Here is a 19,186-nt window from a genome sequence, read left to right on the forward strand (position 1 = left end):
ATCCTTTGGTCTCAGCTCCAAACTTTATCTCTGTAACTTCTTCCATGGGTATTTTGTTCCCTATTCTAAGGAAGAATGAAGTATCCATGCTTTGGTCTTCCTTCTTCTTGATTTTTTTTTTTTTGTGTGTTTTGCAAACTGTATCTTGGATATTCTAAGTTTCTGGGCTAATATCCACTTATCAGTGAGTGCATATCAAGTGAGTTCTTTTGTGATCTAATTACTACTCTTATAATATTTAAAATTTTGGCCAATGAAATATTTAAGTTTTCATGTGTGAGGGAACCTATAATTCTTTAACCAGAGTAAAATAAAGGCAAAAATAACAAATAGTTGCCAAAATATATAAGACTTTTGTGTCTGGAAGTTCTTTGAGTTTTGCTTTCTTGTGTGATTTTTGAGAAAGTATGTTATTAATTAGCTAAGTTTTCCTGAGTCACAAACTTTCTGCTTTTCCTGGGATTAGAAATATGTGCAAACATGTTTCTTAGTAGGTTTTTGCTTTGTGCATAAATATTACTATTTGAAAAACTTTAAAAATTCAGACATGTGTACATTGTTTAATATTTGCTACATAGCACAAAGCATGGTACAAACATGGGGTTTTGAAGTAGAGTCTGTTTTTTATATGTGATGGGCTTTTCACATGTGCACACACACTAACCACTGTCATTATATATAAACTTTTTATAGTTCATGATAAAGTTCTTTTTAAAAATGTTTATTTATTTATTCACAACCATTAGAGATGCTTATGAGCCATTATTTGGTTGCTGAGAATTGAACTCAGGACTTCTGGAAGAGCAATCAGTGCTTGTAACCAATGAGCCATCTCTCCATGCCAATAAGGATCTTCTTAATGAATGATTCTATTAACATTTCAAGAATATTGATTACAATATTAGAAAATCCTGTTAACAATGTTGCATCTTTTATGATTTAGGGTAGAGGTTGGCACAATAAACTACATGTCATTGGTCCTCTTTGAATATTGTTGCAGTCTAATAATTAAGTATGAAATTAATTTCAACTAATATACACAGATAAATTTAGTTCAAATTTGTTAAATGTACTCTGTGCTCATATTCATTTCTAAATTATCAATAAAAATATTGAGAAGAGTTTTGTTTGTTTACTTTGTTTTGTTTTTACAGACCATTACTTAGGATTGAACCCAGTGCCATGACTGTCTGAGAGGGCTGCCCTAATATTGAACCACAAAGTTAAAGATCTAACTCCTGTGAGAAGAAATGTGTGACCTCATCCAAACTAGACAAATGATCCATAAAACACAAGTCAGCAAATTCTGGCCCAAGACTGGAACTTAGCCTAAAAAGAGAGAGACACTGATGAAGAAGAAGAATGGTGTATCATACTGAAAGTCAAGCAGCCAGCATCTACCCTGGACTCTCTGTTCTCTTTGTCAAAATCCATAGATTTTAGGCTCAGCAAACAGTCACTTTTGCTTAAAACCTTTTCAACAATTTATTTGTTGAGTGATGATTTCTATCTTTTTTGGTTGTAAACAGGAGCCATGGGAGATTTTATCCCATGGTGTTATTAGTTCAGTTAATATAATCAAAGTGTTTTTGAAGAGCGCCTGATACATGATAAATGTAAGTATGAGTTATTTGTTTTTCCTAGTGGCTCTCAGACCTTAGAAATTGACCCATAATACCATACTGAGAAATCCAGCGGATACACCTGAACATAAAACAAATATCCCTAAGATAAAAATTTAGTAAAATGACTCAGCTTCACTACATGCAATATAGTTCATTATATTTTATTTCCACTTTCTGTCTTTCCATTTTAATCCCATTCTAATTAATTGTGTTTTGTAGGACATAGTTTATTCTATTCTATTTTAGAATTTTATATTAAATAATTATAAGAAAAACATTAATCTGTTCTTTAGGTTCATATTGCTGTGTGCACTAAAATTGCATTTTCAGATTCTCTCTCATGTCACCAATGCTAACTCTCATGGATATGAGAATTTTCAGAAACAGACTCAAGTATTTGCTACATGTGGCTATTTTTGTAGATTAATGATAATAATAATAATAATAATAATAATAATAATAATAATAATAATAAAAACTGTCTTCCATAGATACCAAGTATTTTCTAGGCTTCTTCTAATCACATGGTCACAGACTATGACACTTAAGGAGGAAATGTTTCATTCATTATATAGAAATATAATTCATGATTTATCCAATCTGTTCTAAACATATGATACAAGTAGACATTTTGTCATAAGTCCAGTATCTTTCTGAGCAACAACTGAAATATTTTATGCCTGTATTATATTTTTGAAGAATTAAAGTGATTCTAAGTAAACTTACCTACTTGTAAACTTCCACATTTAAACTAAGTTTTTTTTACTTTAATGTACATATTAAAATGAATTCCAAATTGAATTTGTTGCTCATGAGATCTGCCTTATACATTTTAAAGGATTTATTTATTTTTTTATTTATGTCATCTGATTAGCTATGGGTATATCTGTCTATGAGTACAGATGCCTTGTGTGGTACAAAGGCGGGTTCAGTCTTCATAAGCATGAATTACAGGCAATTGTAAGCTTCCAAATGTGGGAATGGAAGTCAGGTCTACAGCAAGAGCTGTATTCCTTAGCACTTCTTCAGCACTCCATTGCTTATTTTATTGTCACAAATGTGTATTTTGCACATAAAAGAGAATACGCATCTTCTACTTATGGCTAGACTTTTTTTTTTTCTTAGTTACGTGAAACACTGGATTTTATTATGACATTTCACTGAGTGTATATAAGGCACTTGGTTCTTCCTTTCCTATTTTACTAATACTCTTTCCCCTATCAGTGCTCCTCATTCTAGTCTCTAAAACTCTAGTTTCCAATCTTTTTCTACTTCAATTTTTACACTCCTATATATAGAAAAAAACACACATAGCTTCTACACAGTGTATAGTCAATCATACTTTTAGATCTGAGGAAAGATATGAATGAACTATAATGGGACTTTCATTTTATATAGGGACTTAATGACATTTAAACTTAAGTTGTCAGTCCAACTTAAACAGTCACTACATATAACAACAGAATAGAACACTTAATTTTGTAAGAATATGAATGCTATTTTAATTGTTAAAGTTTAAACTATCTTTTACAACTACAGTTTCATGGGTTTATATGGTAATAGACAAATATTGTAGTATTTGTTTAATAAACTTAATTATATCATTGAAACACTTGGTGGATATTTTGAAACTGTTTATACTGCAGAACTGCTATGACATGGAAAATATATGAAAATAAGTTTGTTTAATTTGTTTAGGAATATGTAATTAAATTGTGGTCAAAGAGAGAATCCCACGCTTCACATGAATGGAAAAGGATGTCATTCATTAATAAGTTAATGCAATGCACTTCTTTAAATATACATTTCTACTGACCTATTCTCATTTCTATACTCTCCTAATATATATGTTGTTGATTTCTACTCCTCTCTGAGATATTACACAATACATTGTCTTTGACTGTGTACTCTCCAGGTGTCCAAATATAACTGCTTCTGGTAAGATTTCCAGTCACTGTAAATGTACATGCATTGAATCTTCTGAGAACTTTGCACATCAGATATAATCCAAAACCATATGCTTGGTCTGCATTAATCACAACAGCATGCAACTTCATTCAATTTATAAGTATTCATGAAGCAGCAAGATCTACATTTCATTCTCACAGTGTGGTAATATTTAAATTCATTTTGATGGTGTGGTTTCTATGTTCACCCAAAAGATATGGCCTTAGATTTTATTTATTTATTTATTTATTTTTGAAAATTCTGTTTTGGTTGTTTTGTTACATCTTTGGAATGCTTCAGTAAAAGGCACTATGGCTGTCACCTGCTTGAAAGGCTCTTTGTGTACGCCAGTCTTCCCAAAAGCAGCTGTATCACAGCTGTCATTTTGACTGGTAAAGATGTCTTTGGCTGATAAGTCTCTGCCTGTGGCACACAGAGTGACTTCAAACAACTAATTAGCAGGAACTAGGCCACCTCAAGGTTTGATGCTGTCCATCAAGGCTGTGACCACTGCTGACACCATCAGGAGATCTGTCAAATGTGGTTCTTCCTAAAAATACTACCAAGCCCACTCACTCTGTGGTGAAGCTTGAAATGGCACAAGGTGTTGAATAGGAAGTGAGAGGTGATGGCCAATCTATACAGACTTGAATAATTGGAAAAATAATGAACTCATGGGAACCTGAAATGCCCATTAATTTACATGTATGTGTAGAATATAAGGGAGTCACCAGAAAAAAAAAACAATCTCATGACGTTCTTCTGAATAATTCCTAAAGCTATAAGAATTTTGAGAACTATTATTTAGCACTGCAAAAATACTGTTGTATATTCTCTTTTAGAAGGCACTATTAATTATTATATATACCAAGTATTCCAATAGACAAAGATGTAACTATATAACAGATGCATATAGATAAAAAATTATTCAGTTCCTTCAATGAGCCAAATCTGCTTGCAGAAATGTATGCATACACCAGAATTCTTAAATTTCCAGTTACATGTTTAGACATTGTTAAGTCAATTATCCTAAATTCACATTGAAAACAAATAAGGCTATCATTCTTTAGAATTAAGTGTTTTGTGATTATATAAACGATATACAGTTAAATATCACATACATTTATATCATATTAACTACAAATGTGAGGTCTTATAGTGTGGTTGTATATTTTGAACCAGATAGAAGTTTTGTAAGATAAGTCACAAAAGAGATCTAAGATAAAAACAGTAGATAGTCTTAAAAAGAAGGAAGAAAAAAACAATGCATTCTTTAACTACTGTGCTAAAATTTCTGGTTTGGTTTTATTTTGCATCTTGAGCATCTAACCTTTCAACACTGCTTATATAATAATACACAGCTGTCTACCTTCGTGTGCTGTAATATCTAATATATAGCAAACTATGCCTATTCTTTATTGTGGTATAACTATAAGTTATTCTATCTCATATTCCTCCTATGTTAATCAGAAGTGAAAAGGGAAGGAAGGAGCATAAGAACAAAAAGGAAAAATATGAATCATCATTTGTTAAGAGCATGAAAATAGAGAAGTACAAAAAGAAGATAATAATCTGTTCTTCATCCCCTAAAGAAAAGAAATTCAACATCTCCATGGATATGAAATACAAAAAGGAAATTTAGAGTTGCTAAATATATTCATATACCAAAAGAGAAAACAAAGATAGACATGCTGGGCCATATTTATATACGTGCCTTTTTATAAAAGAACCAGAATATCCAAACAAAATCAGAGAATATACGTGACTAGGGCTCTGAAGTCTGCCTTTCAATTTTTTTTAACATTAGAAAGCACAAGGATGAATGCTTTCCTTTATTGCACTTGCTCTATTACAGAATTCTGCAAGCATCTCTGTGCCATTTGCATGTGAGCTAGGTACAAGGTGTACCGGTAGAGTGTTTTAAATGAGGGAAAAAAAAATACATTGTACATTATGTCATTTCTACAAAGTTATTATTTAAAAGTATATGACACTTATTATAAGTAGTAGTTTAATATAGTTCTATTTTCTTCCTACTGTTTTTCTTAATCACTGTATAACATACTATTATACTCTATTAAATGTTTCTATCACAATATTTTACAAATTTGATAACTCCTCAAAAGTGATAATTCCTATTTATTTATAAATCCACCAAAAATCTGTGTTATGAATTTAAATAAAAGGTCAAAATTTTCCCCTATCAAAATGTTTTGTCTATTTGCTGTGGTAATTTGCTGCAGTTGCCCACCCTACGATGTCTTAACAAACCATCTGCACCTACAAATTTCACACTTGCAATAACTGTCACATTTCTAAGGTCTGGCATCTAAAATTCACACCGATTCATAAGTCCTTACACCAGTCTTACAAACATTTAAAGCTAAAATTTCCATCTAACATCAATGTTTAGATTTTACCCCTACAAAGAAAATCTTAACTGAAAATTTTCTGTATTAAATAATAGACCATTTTGTAAGAACATTAGTTAAAGTATAATAAACAGTAATAGCAAATAGGTACTAATAGGAATTCCCACGTCCGTGTGTGTGTGTGTGTGTGTGTGTGTGTGTGTGAGAGAGAGAGAGAGAGAGAGAGAGAGAGAGAGAGAGAGAGAGAGAGAGAGAGAGAGAGANGAGAGAGAGAGAGAGAGAGAGAGAGAGAGAGAGAGAGAGAGATTCCTATAATATTTCCCTACCAGTTGAGGCATATAAAACCTGAAAACTCTGTATCCTGTGCAATTTCATGGCTCTGGAAAATGAGGTATCAGAGAAGGGAAGTGGCAGCTAAATTTATAGATCAAAGATGTTTAGTAAGGTGATAGGCATAAATGGTATAAAATAATGCAAGCTTTTCCATTTCTCTGTTTCTATTTTAGCTACTGTGGTGCTATGTCAATGCTGTGAGAGAGGGTATGGTAGGAAGAGATAAAAACAAAAAAATTTAACATGACAGTTTCACTTCTGCACCTCATTTGAACTCTAATTTAAGAAAGAATTTCAAGTAAGATTTTTTTTTTTTACATTTGCTTGAAAAATCACTTTTATGCACTTTTAAGGTGGAATCATTATAATACTTCAAGATAAGAAATCCTAGGACGTAAGCAAATTTGATGCTACCATTTTCTAGTACCATGACTTAGGTTAGGCTAACTCATCTCTTCTTTCCCCAGGTTATGACTATGAAATCAGTTAGTTTTGTTAAATTTTAATATTGGCCCATGGACAGTGAAATAGTCTATGATGCTTTTGTTTTGATTGTTGCTATTCAAGCATTTTCTAACAGCTAACTGTATAGTTTCTGAATATGAACATGGTTGTATCTTACTCAAGGTGACAATGTGTGGCTACAATCAAATCACCCCACATCCTTGTCTCAGTTTTCCCTTCCATAAAGTGAATAGAATTGTAGCTAGAATTAAAAACCAATATTTCAACAATACCAAAATAACCATGAATTAATGATGAATATTCAAAATTGTAAATAAGCATTTATCAGAGTTTAAATGCCTACAGTTTTAAACCAGTAATGCATGCAATTATAATATGTTTTATATTCAGTGATAGATTAGAAGAATTAATGTAATGAATACAAAATACTTAGAGTAGTGTCAGGAACTAAAATATCTCAACACCTGATATTAGCATTTACTTATGATTAAGCAATAATTATCTCTAGATAAGATATAATCGATTAAGGATGATATTTCATTATGGTTAAAGCCTAACTTGTCACACCAGTCTTGGTTTGACTTTGTATCAAATGTCATAATATAACTTTAATAACTTAATTTAGATTACCTTTAATTACCAAAATGTTACATGAACAAGTTAATCCACCAAGTTACATATCATTCTATTAAATTTATTAATATAAATAAAGAAAACATTAATTCTGAAACTATTATTTACAACATACACTTACAAGATTTTACATATATTATAAATAAATAGCTTATTCTAGAGAATTAAAAATAGCATAGTCTAGAGAATCATGTTGTAGGTTATAATCATCTTTACTTTTTAGATCTTAAAATTTATAATCAATTCATTAATTACTTTTTAGGAACTGATTATTAAAGTGAACCACTTTATAAATTGATCTGTATGTAATGAATATTTAAACTGAATATGTTTCACCCAGATATCTTTCTAGAACATTCAATATAACATACTATTGTTCAATTTTCATTAGAAATATGAGACCTTAAATTTTGTTTTTAGTAATTTATGCACTTAAGGAATTAGATGTACTGCAATTTTATGTATCATTATTAGTTCTTTGATAATGATGTACAATGCATTTTAATCATGTCATACTTCCTCCTTTAGCTACTACCAAATACTACCTTTGTACTCACACAAATCTATGTCTTCTATTTTTTAGGACAACATTGTCCAATTTGTGTTACAAAATAAATCTAAACTTATGATAGGCATATAAAAATGATAGCAGATTATACATACAATTTGCTACAGACAGCCTGCGATGCAGAACATAAACTGCGAAACCATACATACATTGTTGATTTTATTTAGTATCAGAGAATCATTTGAAAATAATCTTGAAATGATTCTATCCAAAATTGTTCACATTATAAATAGCTTTGAGCAATAATGGTCAAATGAAAGTATGTGAGCAAAAGCTTTCCTGAAAATTATTTATGTCTATGTCTTCTAATGAGGCAAATAAAAATTACTTTTCCAGGAATTGAATTATTGATACAAATCAATATCATAACAGTGTATTTTTTTCTAATTTACCTAGAAACCAATAAAATTTTTATCTACTGTGTGTCTATAACACATCTAAGAGTAAAATCATCTTTATCTCACAAGGTCTCTAAAAAGATAAGAAATTGTTCAAGAAACAATTTCTCTATCCAATAACCATCAAGGAATTATATAAAATTTATTTGTTTATTATTAAAATACACGTGTTAAAGGTTTTAATAAATTCAATTATCAGATATTTGAAAGATGTGGATTTTCTTTACTTATGCAATTTTCTTAAAATGCTAGCTCAGGGAAACTGGTTGAGGAGGGGGCAGAAGGACTGGAGGAGCAGAGGGGGACTGCAACCCCATTAGAACAACAACATAGACTGGCCTGACTACCCAGTTCTCTCAGAGATTAGACCATAAACCAACAAGGATACTTGGAGGGGTGCATGGCTCCAGATACATATGTAGCAGAGGAGGGCCTTGCCTGACCGAAATGGGAGGGGAGACCCTTGGTCTCGGGAGGATTGATGCACCAGTGTAGGGGGATGCTGGAGAGGTGGGGGTGGGGGAGAAGAGTTTGGTAGGTGGGAGAACACCCTCACATAAGCAAAGGGGAGGGGGGATGTCGAATATGGGAAGGAGAAGTTGCTGGAGGGGTAACTGGGAAGTGGGGTATCATTTGAGATGTAAACTAATAGAATGATTAATTTTAAAATGACAGCTTTTTACTTATTTACATTTTATGATTGAAATTTTTCCTATATAATCTATATTGTGTTATCTTTTTTAGTAATTAGGGAGGGATCAGATAATACTGGTTATTAAAAAACATATATAGTATTTGTGAAAACAAAAGCGATCATCAGACATGGTTGTTCTTGAAGGTTTCAAGAGAAGTAGAGAAACACACACACACACACACATACACCCTACACACAAACACACTACAATATATATTTGTTGAGGTAGAAGATCCTAAATATTTAGACTTCCACAAAAAAGTAAGAAGAAAATGTGCTAAAGAGAATTGGAGGCTAATAAACCTAAATATTACTTTAACACTTTATGACCTCAATTAATTACTTTTTCCTAAACACTTCAGGTGTTACATTTTGTTATAAACATATGATGTTACAGGAGCTTACAGAATGATGTATCTTTACAGTGTAATGATCAAACTGCTGCAAAATGAGTCTTGCAACAACTCTATACATGTTTGTATAATTAAAGGAATTGATTAAAAATATCAGTTCTTGACAAATTACACTGCAAAGACTCACATTTATAAATACTATACCCATTATCTCTATGGCTGCAGAAAGTAAGTGAAATGTAAAATATTTCTCAAGATATAATTTAACTAGTACAACGTAATTTCTTTAAATATTGATCCTTTTCTATTACAAACCAATGTAAGAATACGTAACATTATTGATACGTGTGTTGTGTGTGTGTGTGTGTGTGTGTGTGTGTGTGTGTGTGTGCATGTGTGTGTGTTTGTATATGATTAAAATGAAAGCTCATACTTGTGAGGTACTTGTGTTGGTATTGCGGTAATTGAGGGAATGAAATTATATAATTATACTTTGGTTAAATTTTTTAATATTTAAAATTAAGAAAAATGCTCAACATATAAACATACACAAGCACACACACACACACACACACACACACTCACACACACACATACACACAAACCAAACCAAACCAAAACAAACCAAACCAAAACAAAACAAAACCAGAAATATAAAGAAAACTTTTCTGAATATGGCCATGGTCCCATAAGGCATAATGGGTTAGATCTCCTAATATTACATAAATGTAAGTTAATGGAGTTTCTAAATTTTATGTTGGGCAAACAACATTTTAAAAACTAAGATTTTTTAAAAATGTTAATTTCAATTATACAAGTCAACTAGTCAAATTTGGGTAAAGACAGTTTTATAAAAAGCAATTATTGAAATTTCTCACAGTTTAACTTGCATATCTTGAGTAAGACTATCTTTGGTACCATTGTTTGAAAGATGTAAATCTTTTGGTGAGTGAATATTCATGTTCTTGTGTTCAAATAAGAAAAAAATGCATTAAGAAAGAGCATATTTCTAGAAACTCCAAAACAAAGTCATTGACTATATTTTTCCAAAAATAGATAAATATGAAGTTTATGTTCAGTGCTAGAAGCATGATAAATTCATGGTGATGTTATTATAAATGGGGGATGTGATCCATGAACATATTTCTCTATTCTTCTTTACTTTCAGCTATATTAAAGCACTAGTAGAAAAATCCCATCAGAAAAAGAAATCACAAACCTAAAATCATCTGTAATAGTCAGCACAGTATATTTAAAATCTAGAGAAAATAGCAATGCCCTGTACCAACAGTGACTCTACAGACACAGTCGTACCTCAGAATGACTTTCTTCATTCTCTAGAATGTGGAAGCTGGTAGGGCCGGGACATCTCTGATGTGTGACAGGAATATTGTCATTTTTGCTGTGTGTGTTACACTGAAAGAGATTTACCAGATAATTGTGACAAGCTACTCTAAATGTGGAGGGTCCATTGAGAGACAAAGCTGTTTTCTGTGAGTCTATGAATAGAATGTACTTTCAACTAAACAGGATCCAGACTCAGATAGCATGCATAGATAGATGGGAAAGCAGTAATGTGGACATAATATTAATATTTAGTGATTTAAAGGTATTAGTTCACTTCTCCTACCAAAGAACATGTTATTTAAACACTAACCCGTAATATTGTTATAAATGGATCAATTTATAGAACTTCAGATATTAAATTATATATAAACTTTTCACTATAACAATATTTCAAATGACTGCTTTCCACATTCTCACAGGAAATGTTCATGTAAAAAGAAAACATCATACATCCCCTGTTCTTCTCTTTGTTCTTCTTTTAAAGTTTCTTCTTAGTTAGGGTAAGGTCACCTGTGAATATTGCGATTTGGCCATTTGTGAAGTTTAGCATTAAAATTTCTATAGTCTTTAATTTAATAAAAGACATCAGGCACCACTGGGAAAGAGTCATCATTCAATCACAGATCAAAAATATTATGATCTTTAAAAAAAATTTTGTAATGAATTTTTCAGATAACAATTATCTAATTTGACTTTATTGTAAGTAGAAACATCTTTATGACATTAAGAAAGATTTTAAATACAACTAATTATATAATAAGATATATATATATCAGCTTTTTTCATACCTCAACTCTATGAGAGTTCTAGTTCTACATGGGTAATTGAAACAAATACTGATTGATACTTTGAACTTCTGTTGAGAACCTAGCTAACTAATTTTATGTATAATACCTAAAATGCAATCCTGTCTAAGTCAATTCACTGAATGCTTCTAAAATGGCCTGGACAGCTTTAACCTTAACTGTGAAGATCTTTCTTTACAAAAGCTTTTGTTTTGTAAAACAATAAAAATAAAATATATCTTTAAACATGTTTTGATAAACTGTAATCATCCTAGTCACTTTAATCAGTTTCTATACCTAGCCTTCATGCATATTTTCATGTTGATTAATCTACTTTAAACATCTCATGTATTATGCAGTTTTCCCTCAAAGAAACATTTCATAAATCTCTGTGGCTCACCAGTTGTTCTTAAATTAGATAATTCTTGAGAAATTTTACAAAAAAACGATGACCTAATTCTGGTTTCTAACAGTTAATTCAGAACTCACATCGTAGACAGAGATTAGGAGATGATGCTGATTTATGACATTCACCCATATTGCTCCTCTCATTTGTTCATTTATTTAGTAGAAAGTCATTTACTATGTGCATGCTATCTCAAGACATAGAGAGTATGTAAACATATTCCCAATGACTTGCTCAAAAGTGTCTGGAGGAGATTTATCAGTGAGAGTCTCTTCTCACATGACTATACTTTGTATCAAGTTGATGTAATACTAACCAACACAAGACCAAACCAAACCTTTGAGTTGACTCTATAGGCATAGCCTTGAGAGATGTGTAGATAAGAATGACTACATTAGTTTGCATTAAAGGTATAAGAAACTACAGAAAAATTTGAAGAGATATATTTTGTCAATTCAGGAGAAGTTATAGAAAATTACAAATAAAGAATGTGGAGATTAATTTGAAGATGAACAGAAGTACATTTAATTCAATAGTAGAATCAATAATGACAAGTTACTGAGCTCAGTATAAAAAACAATTGCCCAGGATAAGATTTTTACTAAGAACTGAATGACCTATTGGGGATGAACATCTTTACCCAACTACACACCATAAAAAACATCAAACTGCAAATAACCTAGGTTCAGTTGCAACTGACTAATTATACTCCAATAAATTCTCTCATTCCAATAGGTTTGTGCCCATAAGCTTGTTTGGTGTCTCATTATGGAATAGCCTCCTTTTGTAAAATAGTCAAAGCATTGGGAGAAATTTTCAACCATAGTTACTTCCTCATTATTTTTAATTTGTCATTTTCAGAGTGGAAAATTCCTTTGAGAATAAAATTCAGGGATCAAGCCAATGAAGAAAGGCATCAATATGATGAACAATATTTTGAAATAAAATATGGCAAATAGCCAAACATAAGAAAAAAATTTGGGGGGTGGAAATAATTTAATCAATATGTGTCTTGCATATTTCTCCCTCAAAAGTTGCATCCTTAAGCATAAACATATTTTAAATCTTTGCAGTTTTATTCTACCAAAATATTCTATTTATCAAATTCAATATTAATTACTGTAAAAAGCTATGGCTCAAACTCATATATTAAATCAGATTTATTCTTATAAAATACATATGGAAATAAAATTTGAGATGTTGTAAACTCAATAACAATTTTATTCAATGTAAATCACTGTAGCTACATTTGTTTTACACCTTAAAACCTTCAATATTTTTTCAATACTTGTGATTGATAGCCTGTACTTAAATATGAGAATTAAACTTTCTTCCTCCAAACACCCATTGTACTTCCTGAGAACATGGCTATTAACTACTCATAGAAAAGCCTACTCAAACGAGCTACAGAAGCAGGTACTTTAGCTCTTTCTATTTGGGTAAAAATCTTAAGAAAGCACTTCATAGTCATGATATCAAGAGAAAAAAAAATCAGTGGTTGAAAAGCGACAAAAGGTTTATGAAAAGTTGCATAACCACAAATAAAAACGTGTTACTTGGTTTGCTAAAAGGGAGTTTGTTACTTTTACACTTCATTCTAGTGTAGCAGGCATGTTCTTTCTATTGTGTAGCAGGCATGTTCTTTCTATTGCTGGGTTCCTCCTCCTACCTCCTTACAAAATCAAGATTCTTTGATGGAAATCAATGGCACTGTTAGAATTCCCTTACAAGCACTCTAGAGAAATGGGCTTTAGGTTTTGTGCCATAGGTTTCTCAAATAACAGGTTTATTTGTTAAAACCACTCAGTGAGTATGCCATGCCTACCCATTGTAACAAGCCAGAGATTGCTGTCAAAGAAAAGTATAACACATCCCTTGAAAGTTTTTGATCTAAAATTTCTAGAAGTTAGTAAAAAAAGGTTATGTTCATGAGCACATACACCCTGAACATCAACATTAAAAAGTATTTATATTTGGTGACACCAATTCCTCTTTCTCTATATATAACACAACACACTTGTCCCAGACTTATCACCTCAATTTCACTAAACTTCTCTATCCCAACCACCCAAAATAGTTAACATTAGTAATTCAGGGGGTCAACTCTCAGTGGTCAGTAAACTACTTAAAGGAGCATTATTTCTTCCTGATGCCACATATGACACCACCTTTATCCCTTCACTCCTCTACTGTCCACTTTTAAAACCTTCTATTCATAATAGTTTCATATTAGAAAACAAAGGAAGGGATGGGGTCCTAGTATTTCTTCACAGAGCATTTTCTCAGTGCCCTATTCATAGTGAAGGTAAGGCATCTACCACAATATCTGTCTTCAAAAGTATTGTCATGTATGCAGTAAATCCTTTCTGATTTAGCTTGGGGGTCGACAATATTTTTGAAGGGAGTGGAACACATTTAAACAAAACTACAGTAGTTATTTTTTAAAATGTTTGATTACTTTTGTGCTAAAATCTATACCTTTTCCCTCTCTCCCAAACCTTTTCTTACTCTCTTGTAAGTTCATAGCCTCATTTATTTACTAACTGTTCTTACACACACACACACACACACACACATACACACACACATACACACACGCACACCACACACACACAAAACATCACTAAGTTCATAAATACAGATTGCTCGGTCTATAGAATGTTAACATCTACATATTTTTTCAGGGCTGATGAGTGTGTTCTCTTGATTAATCTATTGCTCCTACTCTCTGGATTCCTTTGTTGTTGGTAGTTTCTCTGTAGAATTGAGGCCTTGTGGACTCTTTGCAACCATGTCGGCATGTGCATTGGTATTATTCATGTTCAGTTCATGTTTGGGCAGTCATGGTGAGCCTCAGAAATTATTATAGCGAAAACTCCTTGATCCTCTGACTCTTAAAATATGTTTCTGCTCCATCTTCTAAAATGCAAAATGTTCTCTGAGCTTCAAACTTAGGAGTATTTTGTAGATGTATTCTTTGGGATTGAATGCCACAACTCTGCATTTTGACTGGATTTTCTCTGTGATTTCTTTATAAGTGGGCTTCATTTACTTGAAAGAAAATTTCCTTACCTTTCTCATTTTTGGTTAAGTATTTTTGAAGCCAGTCAATGACCTTACTGTTGCTGTTCCTTAAAGTTCTTTACCTATTCTTTAAAATGTAATTTTCCTCATTTTAATTCAAGAAGATGTAGGGCCGGGGGCTGTGAGATCAGAATGAGCAGGCTTGGTTCAAGAATGGAGTCAAGGGGTGTCCAAACCCCAGAAATCCTGTTCTGAAATCTGCAGGATCCAATCTCACTTTCTGGTGCTTGCATATTCTAGTGTACTTAACCTATGCCCCAAATTTTGCCCTATAGGAGGAGGTCACATAGCCCAGTTAAACTTCTTCTTGGTTTAAAATGTCATGTCCAGCAGAATCTGCAATTCCTCCTTATGCTAATAAGGCATCCCCAGCACCTTGGCCCAGGTCAATGTTGTACACCTACCACACAGCCCCTAATCATCACCCAAAGATTGAATGGCCTTTGCACGCCCATCCCCATTAAGAAGAATGGCCTCCCAGAGTCTATTCTCACCATGTTCAGCTCACTAAGAAGAATGGCCTCCCAGAGTCTGTTCTCACCATGTTCAGCTCACTGAGTAATCTCTCAGAGATTACTAAACTCCTGGATGTCCCTGCCTTGCCTCTTCTCCCAGGATCCACCAGTTGTGTTAGGAGCAATCACCACCAGATGTGAGCAGCAAAGCAGGGCTGGAGTTGCTAGAAGAGACCAGCTCCTCCTTTTGATAAGTGATCTCCAGGACTGTGCCTGCAGCATCATTGTATTTTTAAAATATTAATATTATCTATAGAAAATTAATGAAATACTAAATGATCAACATCATAAAAGTTTCAAGATAATTTATATGGACTAATTTGTTTAGTTTCTAATTTTCTATTACTTGTTTGTCATCTGTACTGGCTAGTTTTGTGTCAACTTGACACAGCTGGAGTTATCACAGGGAAAGGAGCTTCAGTTGGGGAAATGTGTCCACGAGATCCAGCTGTAAGGCATTTTCTCAATTAGTGATCAAGGATGGAGGTGCCCTTGTGGGTGGTGCCATCTCTGGGCTGGTAGTCTTGGGTTCTATAAGAGAGCAGGCTGAGAAAGCCAGGGGAGGCAAGCCAGTAAAGAACATACCTCCATGGCCTCTGCATCAGCTCCTGCTCCCTGACCTGCTTGAGTTCCAGTCCTGACTTCTTCAGTGATGAACAGCAATGTGGAAATGTAAGCTGAATAAACGCTTTCCTCCCCAATTGCTTCTTGGTCATGATATTTGTGCAGGAATAGAAACCCTGACTAAGACATCATCCCTTCTCTTTGCCACACAAGATGAATTCACAGCAAGCTCATTATTGTTAAGACTTAGAACCTATAGCAAGCACACATACTGATACAAAGTTACAGCATGCAGGCTTCTAAGCTTGGGAATATTCAAACGAGGAACAGTAAACACAGAGGCAGACACAGGCTTTTTCCTTCAATGGGCCCTCCAGTAACTGCTGGCAAGAAATAGTTTCATGAGTCATCTGTTAACTAAACGGACAGATTTTTTAATGCATTACCTGAATATATGAACAGGATGAATCCTGTCCAACTTGAAGAGTTGCTACCTTTTCCCCTTTGGTGATAGTTGCAATATTCATAAATTCAGTTGTTTTGTAGGACCAGACTCACCTTTGCTCTGAATAAAAACACTGAAAAGTCTTTATTAGTCTCTCAGTAGTGCAACACCCACACTCTTCATTTTCTCTTAAATCCCCTCCAAGATTCCACTCCACTTCTTTTCAATTTTTATTCTGAAGATTTTTTTTTTAAAAATTAGAGACACTCTTTTCTCTCCATTTCTGTGTCTTCAAAGACAGCTCTTTATTTCTACCCTCTGAAGTACTTCATTTCTACTTTGTTCCTATAAGTCATTTTTTTAACCCTGTTTTACAAAGACTATGCTGATGAAAGTGCTCAGGAATTCCTGGTCAACACTGGAAGCTGAGTTTCACATGTGTTGATTTTTGAGAAAACAATAGCATCTCAAAGGCTAACTTTGTGTAGTCTTATCGCACAGACCATTAAACAGGCTAATGGGCTTTCCTCAAATATTGTTCCCTGCAATCAAGTGAAATCAATGCATAAGGTGCATATTTCTGACTGTGCACTTTGCTTTTGCAAGTAGGACGCTTTTAAAACATTTGTAAAAGATTTTCTTCAATTTACAGTATTATAACGTAACAGGTTGAGTGAAGTGTTTCAAAAGAGCCCACGAGGAAGACAAAACATACAGGAATAATATCTTAATACAACTCGAGAAAAATATAGAAGTGGGAAATTTAAGTCTTAAGAAATTTGGGAAGTGGTTTAAATTGGAGAGCATGATGAAACATGTTCTTTCATTGGCCAGAAAGTCTCTTTTTTTATAGCTATTGCAAAAGTAATGGTCACTATCAAAAGCTGTCTGACATTTCTCATGTAATTCTAATAACTTGAAAGAACACATTGGCACCAAGTACCACTGTTCCAAATAGCTTTTTTTCCATGTGTTATTTCTTGCGTGGCATTTCAAACAACCTCTTCTCATAAAAATTGTGGTTACTATAAAGCTTAAGCAAATCTAGCCATTGTCCATTCCTGAGAATGTAAGTTCTGTTGACTTCCCTATTGAATTTCCATCCTTTTCTTAAAAGAATATTGAAATGTTCAAAAACAGATGTATAGGGCACAGAACCATACAAATAGCTGTAGCCCCAGACAAGCAGTTACTCAGGCCTATAAGGGAATTGTATTTGGCTGAATTCTTCTTCCTGTTCTCAGAATGATACGAAGTGAATGTACAAGAGGAAAACCAAGTAGCTTGGTTTTATTGTAAAAATTATTGGTAATCCAATTAAGAATTAAGAAATAGCACTAAACTCCAAATTACTTTTACTTCCAGAAATACGATAAGTGTCCAGTACTTACACAATGAACTAACACAATAAGTATGAAAAAGATTGCTGAAGCCATGGATTGTTCAGGACTCAGTGTTGGAGGGGAGTGAATATAGCTTTGCTAAATAGACAATATCCATACACAGTTCCTTATACAGTTGTAAATTCCTTCCTTAATAATTACCCACATTCTTCATCAGTGAACAGAGGTAAAACCAGATGTAATTTCAGGTCGTTACTCATAGAAGAGTGCAAAACCACATTCCTGAAGACTACAAATAAGAGCTACTTCTTGAAAGTTTTGACATATTTCCCTAAAAGTTTCACAGACACTGTGAAATAGCTTTATACTATTCTCTTAACCCAGTTTCCATGAATATTCATTGAAATAGAATTTCTTCAGAAAATATATTTATATTCAAACACTAATGTTCTATAATTTTTAGTTTATCGATTCCTTCCTCTCCAACCTTGCTTTATTATCTCCCCTTGCAGAACATAGTGTCTGGTTTTGAATGACACAAAGACTACATGGTATATTGCTTTAACAGGGCTCTGTTTTGGTTTTCATATTGCTACTTAATTATGTATTTTAAATAAATGGCTATGAACAATGCAGAACTTCCTATGCACTTAAAAAAGATAGTTCTGAATGGAACTATCTGAAGGAATGGATAAACTATAAATTATCGAACATTAGTGTTTGAATATAAATATATTCTCTGAAAAAATTCTATTTCAATGGACATTCAAGAAAAAACCATATTCTGAAGAATGGAAGAGCATACATTTTCATTACCAAGATCAATCTGTATAATATCTAAAATAATTATTTCCATATCTTATTTATTGTTAAAAAACACATTGAGAGCTATCCATGTATTCATCATTGAATTGTGTTTATAAGTTTAACACATCTAAAACTGGATTTCCTCAACACAGGGAGCATAGATAGAATTAAAAGCTTCTAAATATTGCTAACATTACTGAAGGGGCTTCTATGAAAGGTGGTTACTTAGGATTTAACACTGCATGTCGTCTACTATGTGTCTGGACTGACTAGAAAAATTCAGGGTAACAAAACTATTTAAAGTTCTTTACTTATTTTCAGTGGCCCTTTTAATTTTCAATATAGGTAATTAATCCACAAAAATAAAGAAATCATTCGTTTTTAACCCCATTAAAAAATGGGGTGCAGAGCTAAACAAAGAATTCTCAACTGAGGAATACCGAATGGCTGAGAAACACCTGAAAAAATGTTCAACATCCTTACTCATCAGGGAAATGCAAAT

At 32.8% G+C, this 19,186-nt stretch overlaps 1 protein-coding gene across 4 annotated transcripts in view; it reads right to left on the reverse strand.

Annotated features, from left to right (window-relative positions):
* Positions 1-19,186, reverse strand: part of Pcdh9 (protocadherin 9) — an 877,954-nt gene that overhangs the window by 541,554 nt on the left and 317,214 nt on the right. The window contains exon 3 of one of the 4 annotated variants that reach the window (XM_021203966.2): positions 10,703-10,804. The exons of the other annotated variants lie outside the window; for them this stretch is intronic. Coding sequence (XP_021059625.1) covers positions 10,703-10,804 — 102 coding nt within the window. The remainder of the gene's footprint in view (positions 1-10,702; positions 10,805-19,186) is intronic. 4 annotated transcript variants of the gene reach the window in all.

This window comes from Mus pahari, chromosome 8, assembly GCF_900095145.1.
Source record: "Mus pahari chromosome 8, PAHARI_EIJ_v1.1, whole genome shotgun sequence".
NCBI classification, from domain to species: domain Eukaryota; kingdom Metazoa; phylum Chordata; class Mammalia; order Rodentia; family Muridae; genus Mus; species Mus pahari.